The sequence below is a fragment of the Leptonychotes weddellii genome, chromosome 15 (assembly GCF_054177405.1).
Source record: "Leptonychotes weddellii isolate Sample4059 chromosome 15, ASM5417740v2, whole genome shotgun sequence".
Taxonomy (NCBI): domain Eukaryota; kingdom Metazoa; phylum Chordata; class Mammalia; order Carnivora; family Phocidae; genus Leptonychotes; species Leptonychotes weddellii.
Genome location: NC_138383.1, coordinates 18,287,324 through 18,305,586, shown reverse-complemented (window position 1 = coordinate 18,305,586; position 18,263 = coordinate 18,287,324). Strand labels below are relative to the sequence as shown.

At 49.1% G+C, this 18,263-nt stretch overlaps 1 protein-coding gene across 1 annotated transcript in view; it reads left to right on the top strand.

Annotated features, from left to right (window-relative positions):
• Window positions 1–8,628: 8,628 nt before the first annotated feature.
• The window catches only part of ODAD4 (outer dynein arm docking complex subunit 4), a 22,708-nt gene continuing 13,073 nt past the window's right edge, over window positions 8,629–18,263 (top strand). Inside the window, exons 1-7 of the mRNA XM_031040204.2 lie at window positions 8,629–8,820; window positions 10,843–10,974; window positions 11,211–11,361; window positions 12,036–12,097; window positions 12,399–12,564; window positions 13,893–14,117; window positions 14,279–14,486. Of these exons, the coding sequence (XP_030896064.2) occupies window positions 8,707–8,820; window positions 10,843–10,974; window positions 11,211–11,361; window positions 12,036–12,097; window positions 12,399–12,564; window positions 13,893–14,117; window positions 14,279–14,486 (1,058 nt within the window). The 5' untranslated portion in view covers window positions 8,629–8,706. The remainder of the gene's footprint in view (window positions 8,821–10,842; window positions 10,975–11,210; window positions 11,362–12,035; window positions 12,098–12,398; window positions 12,565–13,892; window positions 14,118–14,278; window positions 14,487–18,263) is intronic.

The following is an 18,263-nucleotide window of genomic DNA, read 5'->3' as shown; positions in this document are numbered from 1 at the left end:
GGCACACGGCGCGAGCGGCCCCGCGATTGGTCACACGCGTTTCCTAGCCTGAGCGCCAGGGCTTTCCCAATTCGCTGCCCGGTATAGCTCCGCCCCCCAGGGGCGGGACTCAAGGGCTGCTGGGACTTGTAGTCCACCTGGAGCGTCCGTCCAGATGGCTGGCAGGCACCGCCTCTCCAGAACCCGCAGGCCTCGGGTGGGTCCGGGGGCGGGGCCTCGGTGTGGGGAGATGGGCGGGGCTACGCTGGGAGGAGAACGTACGGGGCTGGCAGCCGTAGCCTGATCACATAGGGGCTGGGCCGACGACCGCTCGGAAGGTGGCATTGGCCGGGTGGGGCTGGCGGAACAGGCTGTAGCACGGTTTTGGGGACCTGGACTCTCCGTCTTCTCTCCCCTTGGGAGGAAATAACGTCCGTATCCCAGCTACCTAAAATCGGCCACACTGAACCCAGTTGCTTGGAACGGCTTTTCACGTAGCGGTGGCCGACTGCTTTTGCATCTGCACGTGGGCCCTCTCCATTGAGCCGGTAGGGCAAGATTGAGAAATCAAATCAGACCTCCCGAGGTGGGATAGGGCGGGAATGGAGTGAGTGGGTGGGGCTAGGTGGGTGCCGGTCACACCAATTTGCGTCCCACTCACCTCACCTGGCGGAGCTGAGAATTCAACGGGAGATTCTAGCACAGGGCCGGGGCCATCTCTGCAGGTCTCCTGCTTCCCCTTACCGCGCCCCCCCATCCCAAGCTTCCCCACTGGAATGAATGAACTGTTGCCTTCCCTTTCTCAACTACCTGTGAGACAGGCTATTTTCCAAACCAAAAACTGGAACATCCGGTCTGACAGGTGCCAGTGAACCAGTGGGGCAGAATATTTGAAATCAGGCAATCCTGGAAACCAAGACATACATTTACTGCTGCGACATTCTGGAGTTTTCACCTCAGTCCTGTCAGTCTCCTGAACAGCTCTTTGATGCTAACAGCTACCTAGCTCCAGGAAGGAGAACCAATGGAGCACTGACCAGATCAGGTGAAAGGGTCAGCCCAGTATGCAGAGAATCACCATGACTGTGCCCCTGCCAAGCGCGGGACACTGCAACAATGTTGCGACATTCTTTTGGACAAAAACTTCAGGAAGCCCTCCTTCCCCCAATCCAGTTGTAATCAGGAGTGGGTCAGCTAAACTTGCTGCCCATGCCTAAACCAAATGATCCCTGATGATGTCACTTTCTGGTCCCTTTCCTCCCAATCATCCTTTTGAAAGAACAACTCTTCACCTCCTCTCTGCTGTTGGTCCTTGAGAGTCTTCTACTCCTGTATGGATTGAGCTCCAACCCTATCAAGAATCTCCCCCAAAAGCACAAATCTCAAAGGGTCATCTCTCAGTAGATAAAGAAAACCTCTCCTATGAAGAGGTACTCAAAAAAAAAAAAAAAAGTACTCCCTTTCTGGCCTTGGGGAGACAGCAACTCCAGATGTTCAGAAGCTAGCAGAAGATTGTAGTCAGGAGGAATCACTTGTATAGCAATTATCCCTCTGGTTGGAAAGATACACTCATCCAGAAAGCCTCATCCAGGTAGAACATAAACTGTAACAAAATGTTCATCAATTTGGCAATATCAGTAAAAATTTTCAATGCACATGCTTTTGCCCCAGCAATTCCAGTTCTAACAATTTATCAGTCAGCTATACGTGCATATGTACATGAAGATGAGGCTCTTTGTTTTCTTCACTGCTGTGCCTTCAGCACTTTGAATAAGGCCTGGTACATAGTAAACAATAAATATTTGCTGAGAGATTGAGTCCCCCTATACAGCTGTTGCCGGGCCCAAATGTGACTAGTCCTGGGTGGGGGCGACAAGAAAGGAGCTGTCCAGAGAGTGAGGGAGGAGAGGTGCTGGCCACAGAGTCCAAGAGCCAGCCAAACACTGGGATTTTTCAGTTCTCTGTGTGGTTCCATCCTAGGTCTTTCCCCACAGCTCTCAATCCTGCCAGGAAAAACTCTTTCATTACTGTGCTCCCGCAGAAGCTCTTCTGCTCTGAAATGATTAATCTGGGCCCCATTTTCTTTTTTTTTTTTTTAAAGATTTTATTTATTTGACAGAGAGAGACACAGCGACAGAGGGAACACAAGCAGGGGGAGTGGGAGAGGGAGAAGCAGGCTTCCCACGGTGCAGGGAGCCCGATGTGGGGCTCGATCCCAGGACCCCAGGACCATGACCTGAGCCAAAGGCAGATGCCCAACAACTGAGCGACCCAGGCGCCCCATGGGCCCCATTTTCTTACCTTTCTGACTTAAAAGCTCTAAACTACTTTGTGTTTGCCATTTGAATCACCTCCCTCCTCTTCTAGATTGGGCTGGAAGACAAATCCATGTGACCGGACACAGGAGGATATAGACACTGTCTCTGTGCCCAGGCTACAGGCATTCTACCACAGTAGCATTAGCCTACTCAGTGACTCCCTCCTAGATTTTAATCCACTTTAGTTAATATTCATTGAACACCTACTATGTGAAAGGTAAGGGTGCTAATGCAGACTCCTCATGGCAACCTCTTGAGCCAATCGTTTTGCAGATGAGCAACTGACCCTCTGCTGCCCTATCCACTACCACCGAGTAGGTGAGGGGGAGGGAAAGAAAATCATATCCAGTGAGTCTCCCCCACTTGGCTGGAAGCTCCTCAAGACCCAGGACTGTGCCTTGTTGCTTTTGACATCCCCAGTGCCTAGGATGGGACTAGGTACATGTTAGGCATGCTGGAATGAATGAACATGTGAATGAAGGAAAGAAATTATGGAAGGATGGAAGAGGAAGGCGGAGATGCAGACAGGACAAGGGTCTACCTGAGTATGTAGTTCTAAACCCCCCGGTCTCCTGGCAACAACCAGAGACAGGGGGCTTACACCAGAGGCCCCTCCTGACCTGCCCTGTGAAGAACCGGGGAGGTTCTCACCCTTGCAACTTTCACTTTTTGCCCAGCACTGACCAGTCTCCAACTGGAGCCAAGGGCCAACAGCCCGCGGTGTCCTGGGGAAGCTCCCCAGGGAGGTGTGACCAGAGCCAGCTTCTGGGTGCAGGAAACATTCTCCAGCCAGACCAAGCAGCTCCTGTCTGGCCTCTTCCCAGAGTCTGTCCCCAGCTCTGCCCTCACCCTGTCTTAAAAATTGCCACTACCTCATCCTTACCAGGTGTGTTCCTGGGAAATTCTCTCCTCTTTTCTGCTTTCAGGATGCCTTCCCCTAGGAAGACAGTACACCATTTCCTGTCCTAAGACAGAGCCTGCACAGCTCCTCCCACACACACACATCACTTACCCTTGACTTTGACTTGACATGGTTAACTTCATCTCTGAACGAATTCATTATTTATGCCTCTTGTCTCTCCTTTGCCATGTTCTGTGTTTCGAAATTCTCGCAAGGGCAGGCAGAAGAAGAAGTCATGGTATACAAATGAGAATTGCCAGAGGGCCACAGTCTCTACCTTGACACCAGTCTAGAGTTTAGGACTGTGCCTCACCCGAGGGGGCTTGAAGGCCTCCTCCCATGCACGGGTTGCACTTGCCTCTCTCCCTGAGAACTTAGGTGCTACCTCAAGGATGTGGTGCTGCTTATTTAGGCCTCCTTGATCACAGAATCACAGAACATCAGACTCAAAAGGGACCTCAGAAATCCCTTAGTCCAATCCTCTTATTTTATGAAGGAAATACGGGGGACACGGAGGCCCAAAGGGGTGACCAGACTACAGATGGGCAGATGCAGATGTGTCACTTTGAAAACCATCTAACATTATCTCATAAAACTGAAGACATACACGAAGACCATGCAGCCCCACTCCTAGATATACCCAGGAGAATCTCATACATACGTGCCCGGAGATGCATGTGAGATTGTCCAAAAATTGGACAGAGCCCAGATTTCCTTTAAAGGTTGAATGGTTGGATGGGTTGTGATATCATTCACACAAGGAAAAACTTGACAGCAGGGGAGAATGAATGAATTGCAGTCACACGCAACAACATGAATGAATCTCAAAAACATAATGTTGAGCAAAAGAAAATGGACCATGAAAAGTACATATATAGTATGATTCAATTTACATAGAGTTAAAACAAACAAATCTAAATTCTATTATTTAGAATGGATATATAGGTGGGAAAACTACCAAGAAAAGCAAGGAAATGATTATCACAAAAAAACTGGACTCTAGTTCTTTCATTCAATCCATACTTACTGAACACCTGCAATGTACCAGGTACTATTCTAGGCACTGGAGCAACAGTGAATGAAACAAGCAAAGATGCTCAGCCTTGCCTACCTCACATTTTATCAGGGGAAACAGCAGTAAACAAGGGCAAAGAAGCTGCCGTTTAAATAGGGTGGTTGGGGGAAGCCTCATTGCGGAGGAGAAATCTGAACAAATACAGGAAGGAGGGGAGAGGGTCAGTTAAGTAGCGAGGAGGGAGTATTCCAGATCAATTCCAGGCCATTTGAGGCTGAGAGAACACCCAGAGTAAAGGCCTTACGAGGAGCATATCTGCTATTTTCCTGTTCAAGGAACAGTTAAGAGGCCAGGTGGCCAGAGCACAGGGAGTGATGGGGAGAGTAGCTTTTATTCTGCATGAAATGGGGGACCACAGTAGGGTTTTGAACACAAAATGACAGGATCTGACTTGTATTTTAAAAGGAATTTTCTTTTTTTTTTTAAATAGGGCAACTTCATTTTTTTGACACCTTTTTTTTTTTTTTAAGTAAGCTCTACACCCAACATGGAGCTTAGACTCATGACCCCGAGATTAAGAGTCACATACTCTACCCACTGAGCCAGGCAGGTGCCCCTTAAAAGGAATGTTCTAACTGCTGTGCTGAGAAGGAAGGAGGCAAGGGTAGATCAAAGAGAATTAGAAGGATATTACAGTAATCCTGGAGGGAGCCAATGAGGGTTCAGACCAGGACAGTAACCAGGAAGGTGGTGGTTACGTGGGGAGGCGGGTAGTGGAGGGATGAGACTGTGACTGCGGAGGAGTCTCACAGGGAGCACCCAGTTGGCAATGTTTTTTGACTTACCTGTGAGATGATTGCATGGGTGTTCATTGTGTAATTATTTAATAAACTGTATATGTATATTTCATATATGTTTTTGTACCTATATTTCACAATAGAAGGAAATATAAAGGAAAAAAGGAGATAGAAAGAGGTAACATAAAGATCTCAGCTAGTAAGTGGCTGGGACAGGTTGGGAACAAATTCCAGTGCTTTTTACCCTAATCGATTCAACCTAGGCATGGGCCCCAGACCGGCCCACCTATTTCCCGGTGATGTGGCTTCAGGCAAGCCCTGTCACTTCTCTCAGCCTCATTGTTTCATCTATGAAACCAGGCAAATAGTGCTTGGCTCCATCCATCATTAGGATGCTGTCAAGATCACAAAGTGCTTTGTAATCTGTCAAAAAGCACACAATATTATTGCTATTTAACTGTGCCTATTTATTTATTTATATGACAGGAGAGCACAAGCAGGGGGAACAGCAGAGGGGAGGGAGAAGCAGACTCCCCGCTGAGCAGGGATCCTGACATGGGGCTGGATCCCAGGACCCTGGGATCATGACCCAAGCTGAAGGCAGATGCTTAACCGACTGAGCCACCCAGGCACCCCAAACTGTGCTTTTTTAAATAAAGATTTTATTTATTTAGTTTTGAGAGAGAGAGCACGAGAGAACACAAGCAGGTGGAGAGGCAGAGGGAGAGAGAGAATCTCAAGCAGATTCCCTGCTGAGGGCAGAGCCTACATAAGGCTTGATCTCACGACCCGGAGATCTCGACCTGAGCTGAAATCAAGTTGGACGCTTAACCTACTGAGCTACGCAGGTGCCCCTTAACTGTGCTTTTTTTTTTTTTAAACAGCTTTACTGATACTTAATTGTTGTACAATTTGATGAGTTTTAACACAGGTATACATGGTGAAAACATTACCACGATCAAGATAATGCATATATCCTTCACCCCTGACCCCTAAAATCCTCTTGTACTTCTTTGTATTCTATCCCTCCCTGCCCTACTTCCATATTCCTAGGAGGCACTGTTTTGCTTTTTATTTATTTATTTATTTATTTATTTATTTGAGAGAGAGAGAATGAGAGACAGAGAGCATGAGAGGGAGGAGGGTCAGAGGGAGAAGCAGACTCCCTGCTGAGCAGGGAGCCCGATGCGGGACTCGATCCCGGGACTCCAGGATCATGACCTGAGCCGAAGGCAGTCGCTTAACCAACTGAGCCACCCAGGCGCCCGGCACTGTTTTGCTTTGGGGCACCATAGATTAAGTATGCATTTTCTACAATTTTATTTTTTTAATTTTTAAATTTTTTTAAACAAATATTATTTTTTGTTTTTTTTAATTTATTTGAGAGAGAGAGAGAGAACATGGGGGTGGGGAGAGGCAGAGGGAGAGGGAGAAGCAGGCTTCCTGCCAAGCAGGGAGCCTGATGCCGGGCTGGATCCCAGGACCCTGGGATGATGACCCAGGCAGAAGTCAGACACTTAACTGACTGAGCCACCCAGGTGCCCCCAGAACCTTTTAATCTTGATGTCAAATTTATTTTTTCTTTTTCATGCTTTTTGTACCTTGTTATTTTCAACTATTTTTTCCCTAATTTTCTAATTTTGATGTTTTACATTTAAATCTATTGAGTTAATTTTTGTATATAGTGTGAGGTAAGGTTTTTTTCTGTTTTATTTTGGCATATGGCTATCCAATTGTTCCAGTACCATTTGTTGAAAAGATTATCTTTTCTGCGCCGAATTTCTTTGGCAACTTCGTTGAACATTAATTGATCATATATGTGTGGATCTATTTATGAACTCTATTCTGTTGCATTGATCTGCATATCGATCTTTATGCTAATACCATTACTATAGCTTTAAAATAAGTCTTGACAGGGGTGCCTGGGTGGCTCAGTTGGTTAAGCGACTGCCTTCGGCTCAGGTCATGATCCTGGAGTCCGGGGATCGAGTCCCACATCAGGCTCCCTGCTCAGCAGGGAGTCTGCTTCTCCCTCTGACCCTCCTCCCTCTCATGCTCTCTGTCTCTCATTCTCTCTCTCGCAAATAAATTTAAAAAAAAATAATAATAAGTCTTGACAGCACAGCATAACTTCTCTTTTGTATTTCTTCTTCAAAATTGTTTTGGCTCTTCTAGGTACTTTGCATTTCCACATAGATCTTAGAATCAGCTTGTCAATTATCAAAAAAATTCTGCTGGGATTTTGATTGGAATTGAATTAAACCTATAGATTTCCTCTTTACAGGAGGATTTTCCAATTAACTGCTGGTCACTTCAGCAATGTGTTCAACTCACCTATGTGCCCATCTTAATAACATATAAGTTATGGAAGCCAGCACATGAGGTTGCTGCTCCTTACACACTTTGTGAACTTACACACCTCTGGCCTTTGCTTACCTCCTTCCCTACTTAGGTCTCTTGGGCACCATTCCTACTCACCCTCCGCTCAAATGTGACCCCTTTTGTGAAGCTGTCTCTAATCCAGCCCAGGCCCTGACTGAATTTTTCACTCATCTATCCTCACCTCCTTCACAGGCACACAGAACTTCGAATATCTCAACATCGCTTTGGGAAGTCATTATCATTTATGCATCTCACTCCCTGACTAGACCAAACTCTTCCAAGCAAGGAACCTTATTTTTTTTATCTTGGCATTAAAGTCATTCTTTTCTTAATTAGACTTTTATTTTGAGATAATTGTAGATTCATAGTCAGTTGTAAGAAATAATAAAAAGATCCCATGTACCCTTTACCCAGTTTCCCCCAATGGTAACATCTTGAAAAACTTGAGTACAATAACACAACAGAAAATAGACGCTGGTACGATCCACTGATCCTATTCAGATTTCTCCAGCTTTACATGTACTCATTGGTGTGTACATCTGTGTAGTTAGGGCCATCTTTTAACTATTTAAACTTTAACAATGATTTATTTAGCTCCTACTATGTGCCAGACAGTTGCATTCTGGAAACAAGGTTACGACAGGGTCCCTGCCTTAATGGAGGTCACGATGTCACTAGCGTTGGAAGTTGACGTTTTAAAAGTAATGTCGCAAAGGCAGGGTGTTCGCTGGAACCTAGCAGAATCTAGTCTACCTTTTTAGCAGAGAGAGTGAGGGAATGGGGAAAGCCGTCAGGAGAGGCCTCGATCAGAGCCTACCACAAGCAGGTGCTCAATAAATGTGTTAAATTAAGGTCGAACCCAACGTTGTCTTCCACGAAATCCCTTGCAAATCCTCAAGTCCTGAATGTGGCGATACACGGTGCACATATCCTTGCCACGTATGCCTTATCTCTATTGGGAATTCTGCCCCCAATCCTCTTCCAACGTTACTGGCTGTAAATTTTGGACACGGGGCACGGCTCTCGGCAGACAACCGACGGAGCGCGCAACAGCACAACACGGCCCAGCGCCGCTTCTCGGAAGGCACCGGCCACGCGCCGATCACGCCCTCGGCCACGCGCCGCTGGGCCGGCGCATGCGCACGCTTGCGGCGGATGTACCGCGGACTCCCGCCCCGAGGGAGCGAGGGGAGGGGCCGGAAGCAACTCTACGCTTCCCGGTTGCTAAGAGACGGGGCTTCCACAAGCCAGACCGAGGTTCTCCCGCTTCTTTTCCTCCCTTTTTCTGCTTCAGCGTCACCGAATCCGGCTACCATGTCGGACCCAGAAGCTGAGAGCTTGCGAAGCACCTTTCCCTCTTACATGGCGGAGGGCGAGCGGCTGTATCTGTGCGGAGAGTTCTCTAAAGCCGCCCATAGCTTCAGCAACGTGAGTTGGGCTCTGAACCTACCAGTCACCCATCACCACTTCTGATTGCTGATAACACTGAGGTCCCCGTGGTGCCTGGAGGACCCTTTTGTTTCTATTATTCATTTGTTCCTGATTGACGCACTACTGTCAACTTCTGTCACTGCCTCGCCATTTTCTACCATTTCCCACCATTTCCCACTTGCCTTCTGCCTGTTAGTAACCGTTCTCTACATTAACAGTGACTTCTCCTTTTTTTACTGAAATGTCGTGTGATTGGCCTCTTCCCACAGAGCAGCCTTAATTTCCCGTCATTGGCTGGGAAATGGGCTTGGAGGCTGCATGCACAAGTGGTGAAATCTCAAGCACAGTTGCTCACAGAAGATGGCCAGTAAATAACATTATTATATATAATCTTAGTACCAATTGCTCAACCCCACCCTATGGGGATTGGGTGCTGTTTTAGGATATTAGGCACACTGCTGCTAAGTGCAGTACAGCCCTATGAGGGAGGTTCTGTTATTACTCCATTTGATAGGTGAGGAAACTGATACAGAAGTTGAGTACATGGTGGAGATCACTGAACTGGCAAGAGAAGGTTTTCAAACCCAGGCACTCAGATTCCAGTGCTGAGGTGCTAACCACCATACATACTCCCTCACAAGTAAGCTAGTAGAGGTTCTTTTTTTAAAAAGATTTATTTATTTATTTTAGAGAAAGAGAGAGAGAGAGAGTGCACACAGGGGCTGGGGGTGGAGGAGGGGCAGAGGGAGAGACAGTCCCAAGCAGATTCCACCCTGAGTGTGGAGCCCCACTTGGGGCTCCATCTCAAGACCCTGAGATCACGATCTGAGCTGAAATCAAGGGTCGGTCGCTCAACCAACTACACCAACCCAGGTGCCCCCAGCTGTTAGATGTTCTTACCACAATTTCTTTTACAACGTATAGCCCACTTCTTTTTTTTTTTTTTTAAGATTTTTTTTATTTATTTGACACACAGAGAGAGACAGTGAGAGAGGGAACACAAGCAGGGGGAGTGGGAGAGGGAGAAGCAGGCTGTCCTCTGAGCAGGGAGCCCGATGAGGGGCTCGATCCCAGGACCCTGGGATCATGACCTCAGCCGAAGACAGACACTTAACGACTGAGCCACCCAGGTGCCCCTCTTTTCCTATTTTAGAGAGTTATTTATTTACTTATTTTGAGGGAGAGAGAGAGAGTGCACATGTGCATGTGGGTGGGAGAGGGGCAGAGGGAGAGGGAGAAGCAGAAGGAGGGAAGCAGACTCCCGCTAAGCGCAGAGCTCTACCTGGGGCTTCATCTCTCAACCCCGAGATCATAACCTGAGCTGAAATCAAGGGGCAGACGCCTAACTGACTGAGCCACCCCGGTGCCCCTCCAATGATGATTTCAAACAGAAGAGAGGACACAGGGAGCAGGAGAAATGTTCCATTCCCACTCTATTGCCCAAATCACAGTTTCAGTTTTGCTAGCATTTTCATCATGATCTCCTGAAATAGTGATTTGTTCATTTGTTCTCAGTAAGCTATGTAAAAAGAGAGAGCTAGGGGAATGGATGACTCAAGTTGCAGATGTCCTAAAACCTGTTTCATTAGCCTTCAGAATGCTTAGCCTCTGAAATGTATTTTGAGTGTTTGTTATACAGCCATTTGAGGTTTGTGGTTGAATTTGGTATGCACTAAAAATCTTAAGCTTCTATTGCCTGAGAAGACTGGAGGAATCCCAGACATTTGGGGGAAATTCAGTATATTATATCCACAGAGTGGTATATTCACACATTTCCACCAATGGCTTTCACAATAGCTAGTGATTTGACCTCGTTCGAGATGAGCTACGTGCAGCCTATTAGTGGACTGAGCAAAGATCGATGTTGTGCTGCTTTTGGTTTGAAAAGATCCAGAGACCTGTTTGCTGGCCTGAGGAGTCCCCTTGAAATGCTGGCAGGACGGTTTGGGATGCTCTTTCTGGTCAGGCTTCTACCTTGTGCTGCCTGGTGCCTGTCAACCTGGGTGGTTCCTTTCTTAGGCTCTTCACCTTCAGAATGGAGATAAGAACTGCCTGGTTGCCCGATCCAAGTGCTTCCTGAAGATGGGAGAGCTGGAGAAGTCCCTGAAGGATGCCGAGGCTTCACTCCAGAGTGACCTGACTTTCTGCAAGGTGACTCAATCTGGCTTTCACCACTGCTATTGCCTGTCGCAGCCTCTGATGAGAAGAAGCTGAAGAACCAGCCAGGCTGCCTAGGGTTTGATGCCTTTTTCTCTCCCTAGGTCACTTACCTAGCTACCTGCCCCTGTATCCCAACCTTGATCCTCAACCCAGGACCCTCTGCTCCACCACACCTAAGTCCTGTAAGGCCTTGTCTGCCACCTCAATTTGACTTCCTCTCATTTCAGGGGATTTTACAAAAGGCTGAGACCCTGTACACCATGGGAGACTTTGAGTTTGCCCTGGTGTTCTATCATCGAGGCTACAAGTTGCGGCCTGACCGAGAATTCAAAGTTGGAATTCAGAAAGCTCAGGAGGCTATCAACAACTCAGTGGGAAGTGAGTGACCATCGGACCTATGCCCTTATCCTGGGAGGCTCTTGGAATCTTTGGGCTTGGAGGTGCAATGAGTGAGCAGCTACACCAGGCCTGCAGGGAGTCTCATGCTTGGATTTGGTTGCTGCTGATTTTGTTGAAGATTAGGAACTAATCTGTCTACCCAGAGGACCAGCCCCTGATCCACTGTGCTCAGCTCTGCAACTTCTGGTTCTCCTCTAAGCCAGATGCAAAAGCTATTCACATTAGGCCTGTCTTTGGCCTGGTTTCATAGGATAGAATGAGGTCCTGAGCCTAGCCTTCCCTAGTTCCTGGCTTCCTCTCTTACTATGAATGCACCAAGGACTGGCCTTACCCATTGGCTTAGTGGCAGGGGGATAAGGGAGGAGAGCAAGAGTTTGCCACTGTGGGTGGCAGAGTGATGGAGAACTCTCCTAGTGCTCAGGGACTGCCTTTGGAAATCTGGCTGCCATGGCCTTGGGATATCAGGGGCTGCCTACCTATAGGAGAGTGTTATTCCAAATATCCTGTACCATCAACCTGCTGGACTGGCTCAGAGACAGCTTTGCCACAACCTCTCTCACCCTCTGCCAAAGGCAGAGATTTCTACATAAAAATATGTGATAGGTCATGCTTGAGGACCTGGCACACCTGAGCCCCAGGCTCTTTCCTTGCAGGTCCTTCTTCAATTAAGCTAGAGAACAAAGGGGACCTCTCCTTCTTAAGCAAGCAAGCTGAGGTAAGGGCCTTGGTTCTGATATCACATCCCTCCCAAGGAAGTGCCCACATGTGCCTGAGGTCTCGGTGGCCCTCTAACCTGGGGACAGTCACCTCCTGCCCATCATGGGCAGCCGTGGGATTCTGCCCCAGCTCCAGAGGGGTCTTGGGAATCTAGCTGTTCCCAGACCAGACACACTCCATGGTTCTAGACCCACAGAAAGGTCTTGGAGGAGATGTCTGGGATCACAGACTCTGGGACCATGTCTGGGTACTCTGTGCTCCTTGTTGAAGCTCTGTTGGGTATTGCTCCATCTTCCCAGAGTATGAAAGCCCAGCAGAAGCCTCATCCTGTGAGACAACTCTTACATCACCCCAAGAGGGAGTCCAAGCGGAAGGGCTCACTCAAGAGTGAGAAGATTGTCCGCCAGCTCCTGGGCGAGCTCTACGTGGATAAGGAGTATCTGGAGAAGCTCCTATTGGATGAAGGTTTCAGATACTTTGTTTGCAACAGGGAACTTGGGGCAAAGGAAATCTGGGACAGGTGCTTAATACATGAGCTGGAGACAGAGCCTGTCATGTAACATTAGCCTATGGACAGGATTTCCTAGTATTCTCATTTACAGATGAGAAAACTCAAGTGCAGAAAGATTAAGTAACTCACCAAAGGTTACACATCAGTAAACAGTGACATGGCTCTTGGGTTTGAATCTAGGATGTCCAATTTCAGAACCAGTGCCCTTAGCACTCTGGTACCCCTGGGAGGGAACCCTAGAGATTGGGGTTCCTTTATCACCTAGGTCCCTGGAGGGGCATCCCCTGAGCCTTCAATTTGTAGAAAGGGCAAAGGAATCCAGCTGGGACATGCTAGAAGGGGAATCCTATGATACTAGTACTAGAATGTTCTGAAATCTCATCTGGTCTAATCCCTCCTTTTATAGATAAGGAAAGAGAGACTTTGAATGGGGAGCAACTTGCCCAAGATGACAAGCAAGTTCGTGGTGAATTCGACCCCAGAGGCCGGCCTACTAACCTCCAATCTAACGCTCTACCTACTATACTGTGCTGGCAGGGGCAAGAAGTAGGGCAGAGCCTTGAAATGAAATGGGAGGGTGGGAGTATTGCCATTAGCTGATAAGCCTAAGCAGGATTCATCCTTGAATCAAATGCCTTTTCTCCAGAACTGCCTTCCTGAGGTTATGTGCAGGACTCCCTGCAGGTCTGTGTCTCAGGAGCATCTTCCCTGCTGGCACTTCTCTGTCTGGGGCCTGAACACCTTCCTCCAGAGGAGCTTCTGTGGAGGAAGGGGTGGCCTGAAAATTACCCCACAAGGCCTTGCAGTTTTGCTACCAGCTCTAACCTGTGGTCAGGCAGGCGGGCAGAGCTTGGGCACACTCTTCCAGCTCCCTGCTGGCCCTGGCCCACTTGGCACCTGGGGAATCCCTTGGCACTGGCAACCAGGGCCAGGCTGTGCATTCATACTCAGTCTTCTCAGCGGACACAACCTGAAATCAGGGGGCCCGAGGGTTGCGGTCCTTTCAGGCAGCTATCTGCCAGTGGCCCCCTCGGCTAGTTCCTTGTATCCTTGCCATAAAAGGCCTGTGCATGAACTTCTACACCATGGCAGCACCTGAAAGAGGGGCTCTGGCCTCACCTGGGTCCACATAGGGCCACCCTGCTACCTATGTGCTCTTGCTTTTCCCAGCTCAAAGCAGAGCTCCCCACAGGGGACCCCACAGCAGGAATCCCCAGCCAACAGGAGGTGGCTCCCTTAGACGCCGGTTCTAGACGGTTTCTCCTCACACCATTCTTCCCAGACCTGATCAAAGGCACCATTAAGCATGGCCTGACCGTGGAGGACCTCATCATGACAGGCATCAACTACCTGGACACCCGCAGTAACTTCTGGAGGCAGCAGAAGCCCATCTATGCCAGGGAGCGGGACCGGAAGCTGATGCAAGAGAAATGGCTACGGGACCGCAAGCGCCGTCCCTCACAGACAGCCCATTACATCCTCAAGAGCCTCGAGGACATCGACATGTGTGAGTGGTGTTCTCGGAAGGGCGAAGCCTTGGCCAGGTGGTGGGAGAGCACCAGAGGGGCCCGAGGTTTCGGGCCTGTGGATCGTATCTGGGGGAGGCGGGTTCTCCCATCAGCCTGAGGAGACTGCTCCCACCTCCCTGTCCCCTGTTTCCCTTCCTAGTGCTGAGCAGTGGCAGTGCTGATGGCAGCCTTCAGAAAGCTGAGAAAGTGCTGAAGAAAGTGCTGGAATGGAACAAAGAGGAGGTGCCCAACAAGGACGAGCTGGTTGGAAACTTGTACAGCTGCATAGGGAATGCCCAGATTGAGCTGGGGCAGATGGTCGCAGCCCTGCAGAGCCACAGAAAGGACTTGGAGATCGCCAAGGAATAGTGAGTGCCCAGGGAAGGCTGAGCGGCTGGGGCCCGTGGGCCTACGGATGAGCGGGGTGGGGGCTGCACACCAGCCTTTTTCTGGGGCTGCTGGTGGGTGAGCTCCCAGGACCGACGCTAAGAGGCAGACCTAGACTGTCAGCTTTTGTGCCCCAAAGAGGAAGGCAGTGGCCCAAAACGCCAAAAAGCTCCCAGACGTTGGATTCTGGGGGGATAGGTCTACACTTAAATCATCTCAACAAGCACAGGTCAACCCCCGACCCACCAGCGGCTGCTAGCCTCGGGGAGCAGATACAAGGGTCCTCTCCCTGCAGATGTAAAACAAAAAGTGACATAGCTAAGAATGGTAATTGTGGGAAGTGTCACGAAGGACATGTACAGGACACAGTGCTATGAGAAGTATACTCCAGGAGGATTTCATTGGGCATTGGGGAACACAGTCTGTGGGAGAGCCCTTAAGCAGGCAGGAGGAAGCTCAAAGCCAGAGAGCACAGAGTATTGCCAGGGGAAGAGTGGCCAAGGGGAAGCCAGACCAAATGGCAGCGGTCAGATCAAGCCCGGCCTCTGATACTATGCTGCTGACCGAGAAGATGGGCTCCGGAGTCGGACTGATCTGGCCTTCGGAATTGTACCCCGCAGCTGCTGGACTTTGGGCAAGGCACTTCACCTCTCCCAGCCAGGTCTCTTCCGTCTGGTGTGCATAACAGTAGCCCCTTCCTGAGAGGGCAGAAGGGAGAGGACAGGCCGAAATCCAGGCAAAGATCTCAGGACAGTGCCGGGTTATCCATAGTAATACGAATACCGACTATCCGCTCTTCCCCAGACTCGAGGGCCCTTCTAAAAGGTACCATCACTTTCTGGGCCTCCTGCTTCTAACCTCTGGAGTCCTCCACGACTTTCTCCTGCTCACTTTCCACTTGCCCCACAATCCGAACCTCTCCTTACCTCCCATCATCCTATTTCCACTCACAGGTCAGGTCTTGGCTCTCCCTGCCTCCAGCTGTTCCCATGCACCACCTCCTGAGACCTGCGTTTTATCCAGCAGCTCTTCCCCAGCTGACACACAGGCCTTGGCCCCTCGTTGCCTGCAGGTTAAAATCACATGCCTTCACCTGGCACCTTCACCTTCAAGGCCTCCTCTGAATGCGCTTCCACACTGCCCTCCCATGTCACTCCTCCATTTGGGTCAAACTGTATTTCTTTTTCTTTTTTAAGATTTTTTTTTTTATGGGATGCCTGGGTGGCTCAGTCATTAAGTGTCTGCCTTCGGCTCAGGTCATGATCCCAGGGTCCTGGGATCGAGCCCCGCATCGGGCTCCCTGCTCAGCGGGAAGCCTGCTTCTCCCTCTGACCCTCCCCCTGCTTGCATTACCTCTTTTGCTGTCTCTCTCTCTCAAATAAAAAAAAATAAATGATCTTTTAAAAAATAAGATTTTATTTATTTAAGAGAGAGAGAGAAAGCATGAGTTTGGGGGAGGAGAAGGGAAAGGAAAGGGAGGGGGAAAGAATCTCAAGCAGACTCCACACTGAGTGCAGAGCCTGATGTGGGGCTCAGTCTCACAACCCCAAGATCATGACCTAAGCTGAAATCAAGAGTCAGACGCTTAACAGACTGAGCCACCCAGGCGCCCTCAAACCGTGTTTCTTAACCCCCACCCCACCGCCCTGCTCCTGCCCTCTCCTCACTCACCTGAGCCCCATGTGCTATTCATTCCCAGTTCATTTCTCACTGGCATTTGCCATGCTGAGCAGAAGTATCTCATATTGGCCATTCTGGAACTAGAAAACAAGCAACAGCTTTGGAGACAAAGCTGACTTTGATTCCTGGCTTTGATACTCAGAAGCTGTGTGGATTTTATTAAGTTGCTTGTCTTCTCAGTTTGCTCATCTCTAATGAAGGTATATTAATACTGATTCATAGAGATTATGAGGATTAAATAAGATATGTATGCACAGTACCATGGATCCAACCATCTCCCGTGCCCTAAAGACTCACTTATAATCTTAACTTCTCAGCAGACCTCCCTCATGAGCCCCAGGCCTGCATATCCAACTGATTCCAAGGCATTTCCATTTGGATGTCCCACAGGAACCCCAAATTTAACATGTCCTAAGTGGAATCCCTTATCTTCCTCCCAAACCTCTTGCTCCAGGGTTCCCTATCTGTGAGGATGGCACTATTACTGGCCACTCAGTCCCCAAGAAGGAGCCTGGGCAGCTTCCCAGACCCCTCCCTCCCTGCTCACACCCAGCCAGCCTACATGTTGTCTGGGCCTCCTCCTTCCTGTCTCCATGGTGCTTTTCTGTTTCCCTCCCACAGCTCAGTCCAGACCCTTCTCACTTCTGCCTAATTCCTCCTACCTGGGTTTCCTGCCACCCAGCTGGCCCTCCTGTGCAGAAAAGTCCAGTGGTAGGACTGGGATAAAGTTCCAGCTCCCAGTTCTGTTCAGCTCGGGCTGCCCTTCCTGACCTGACTTCTCCTGGCCCCAGTGGACCCAATTCTGTCCAGGCCGTTGGGCATCCTGTGCCCCTGCCAACACCTTGTGCCTCTGCTCCTGCAGCCCCTAAACAGGACTCCCTTCTCTTTCTTCATCAACTCCCCCCTTCCCGTCCTTCACAATTGTAAATATGTCTCCCTTCAGGAAAGTTCCAAGTGTCCCCCAGGTGATTTAGAAATCCCCGCCCCCTTGGTGCTCCCTCTCTACACTCTATGTGGATCCTGGCTCCCCTGTTAGACTTTGGATTTTGGAAGGGACTATCTTATATCACTTTCTCTTCCCAGCACCTTCCGCGTAGTGGGCATATGATAAATGCATGCCAAGTGGCTAAATAAACAGAGGTGTTCCTTAGAGAATGTTAGTCCCTTTTTACCACCCACAAACGGGCCTCAGGTCTTGTTTGTTCAGGTACTCCCTCATCCTTATCAGCCATGCCCCCCATCAGCCTCCCACCTCCAAAGCCTGCTAGCCCTCAAGGCACAGATCAAACCCCAGTTTGTCTCAGCAGCGTCTCCAGTGTCCCCTGCCCTCATTTTTTCCTCCAGATACTCTAGATGAGTTGATTGCATGCTTTCTCATTGCTATTGTTACTTCTTATTACATAGTATTATGAATAAATTAACATACTACAACTTACCCATTCATTCATCACACTATAACAGAGCGCCCGCTCTAGAAGGGGGGTCCATCAGACATGCTGTCAGAACAGTGGGTGCACAGTATGGCCGTTGGCCCAAGGAGAGAGGCAGGGGGGAGCACTGCTGGGAGCTGAAGGCGTTTCAGAAACGACAGGTCAGCCAAGTGGACGAGGGGGAGGGAGAAGGGCACCCTAGGCAGAGAGAAGTGGCAGGGATGGGAGATGCAGGGCAAGCGGCAAGACCTGTGGGGAGTGGCAGTCTGGGTCCCATGCTGGGGAGGACTGAGGACAGAGGAGGAGTCTGGTTTTACACAAGTACTAGTGTTAGTGTTGTACTTGGTCTGGAACTCCGGGACACTGAGAGCAGAACTTGGAAGACTCTCCCTACCCCCACCTCCCAGCACCACACTCCGCTCATTTACCTGGGGCCATGTTGACATGTGTCCTTCTGGCCCCTTTTCAATGTATTTACCTACATATTTATATACATATGCACATACCTAGGATTCTTTTTTTAAAAAATTTTTTTATTGTTATGTTAATCCCCATACATTACATCATTAGTTTTAGATGTAGTGTTCTATGATTCATTGTTTGTGCATAACACCCAGTGCTCCATGCAGAACGTGCCCTCCTCAATAC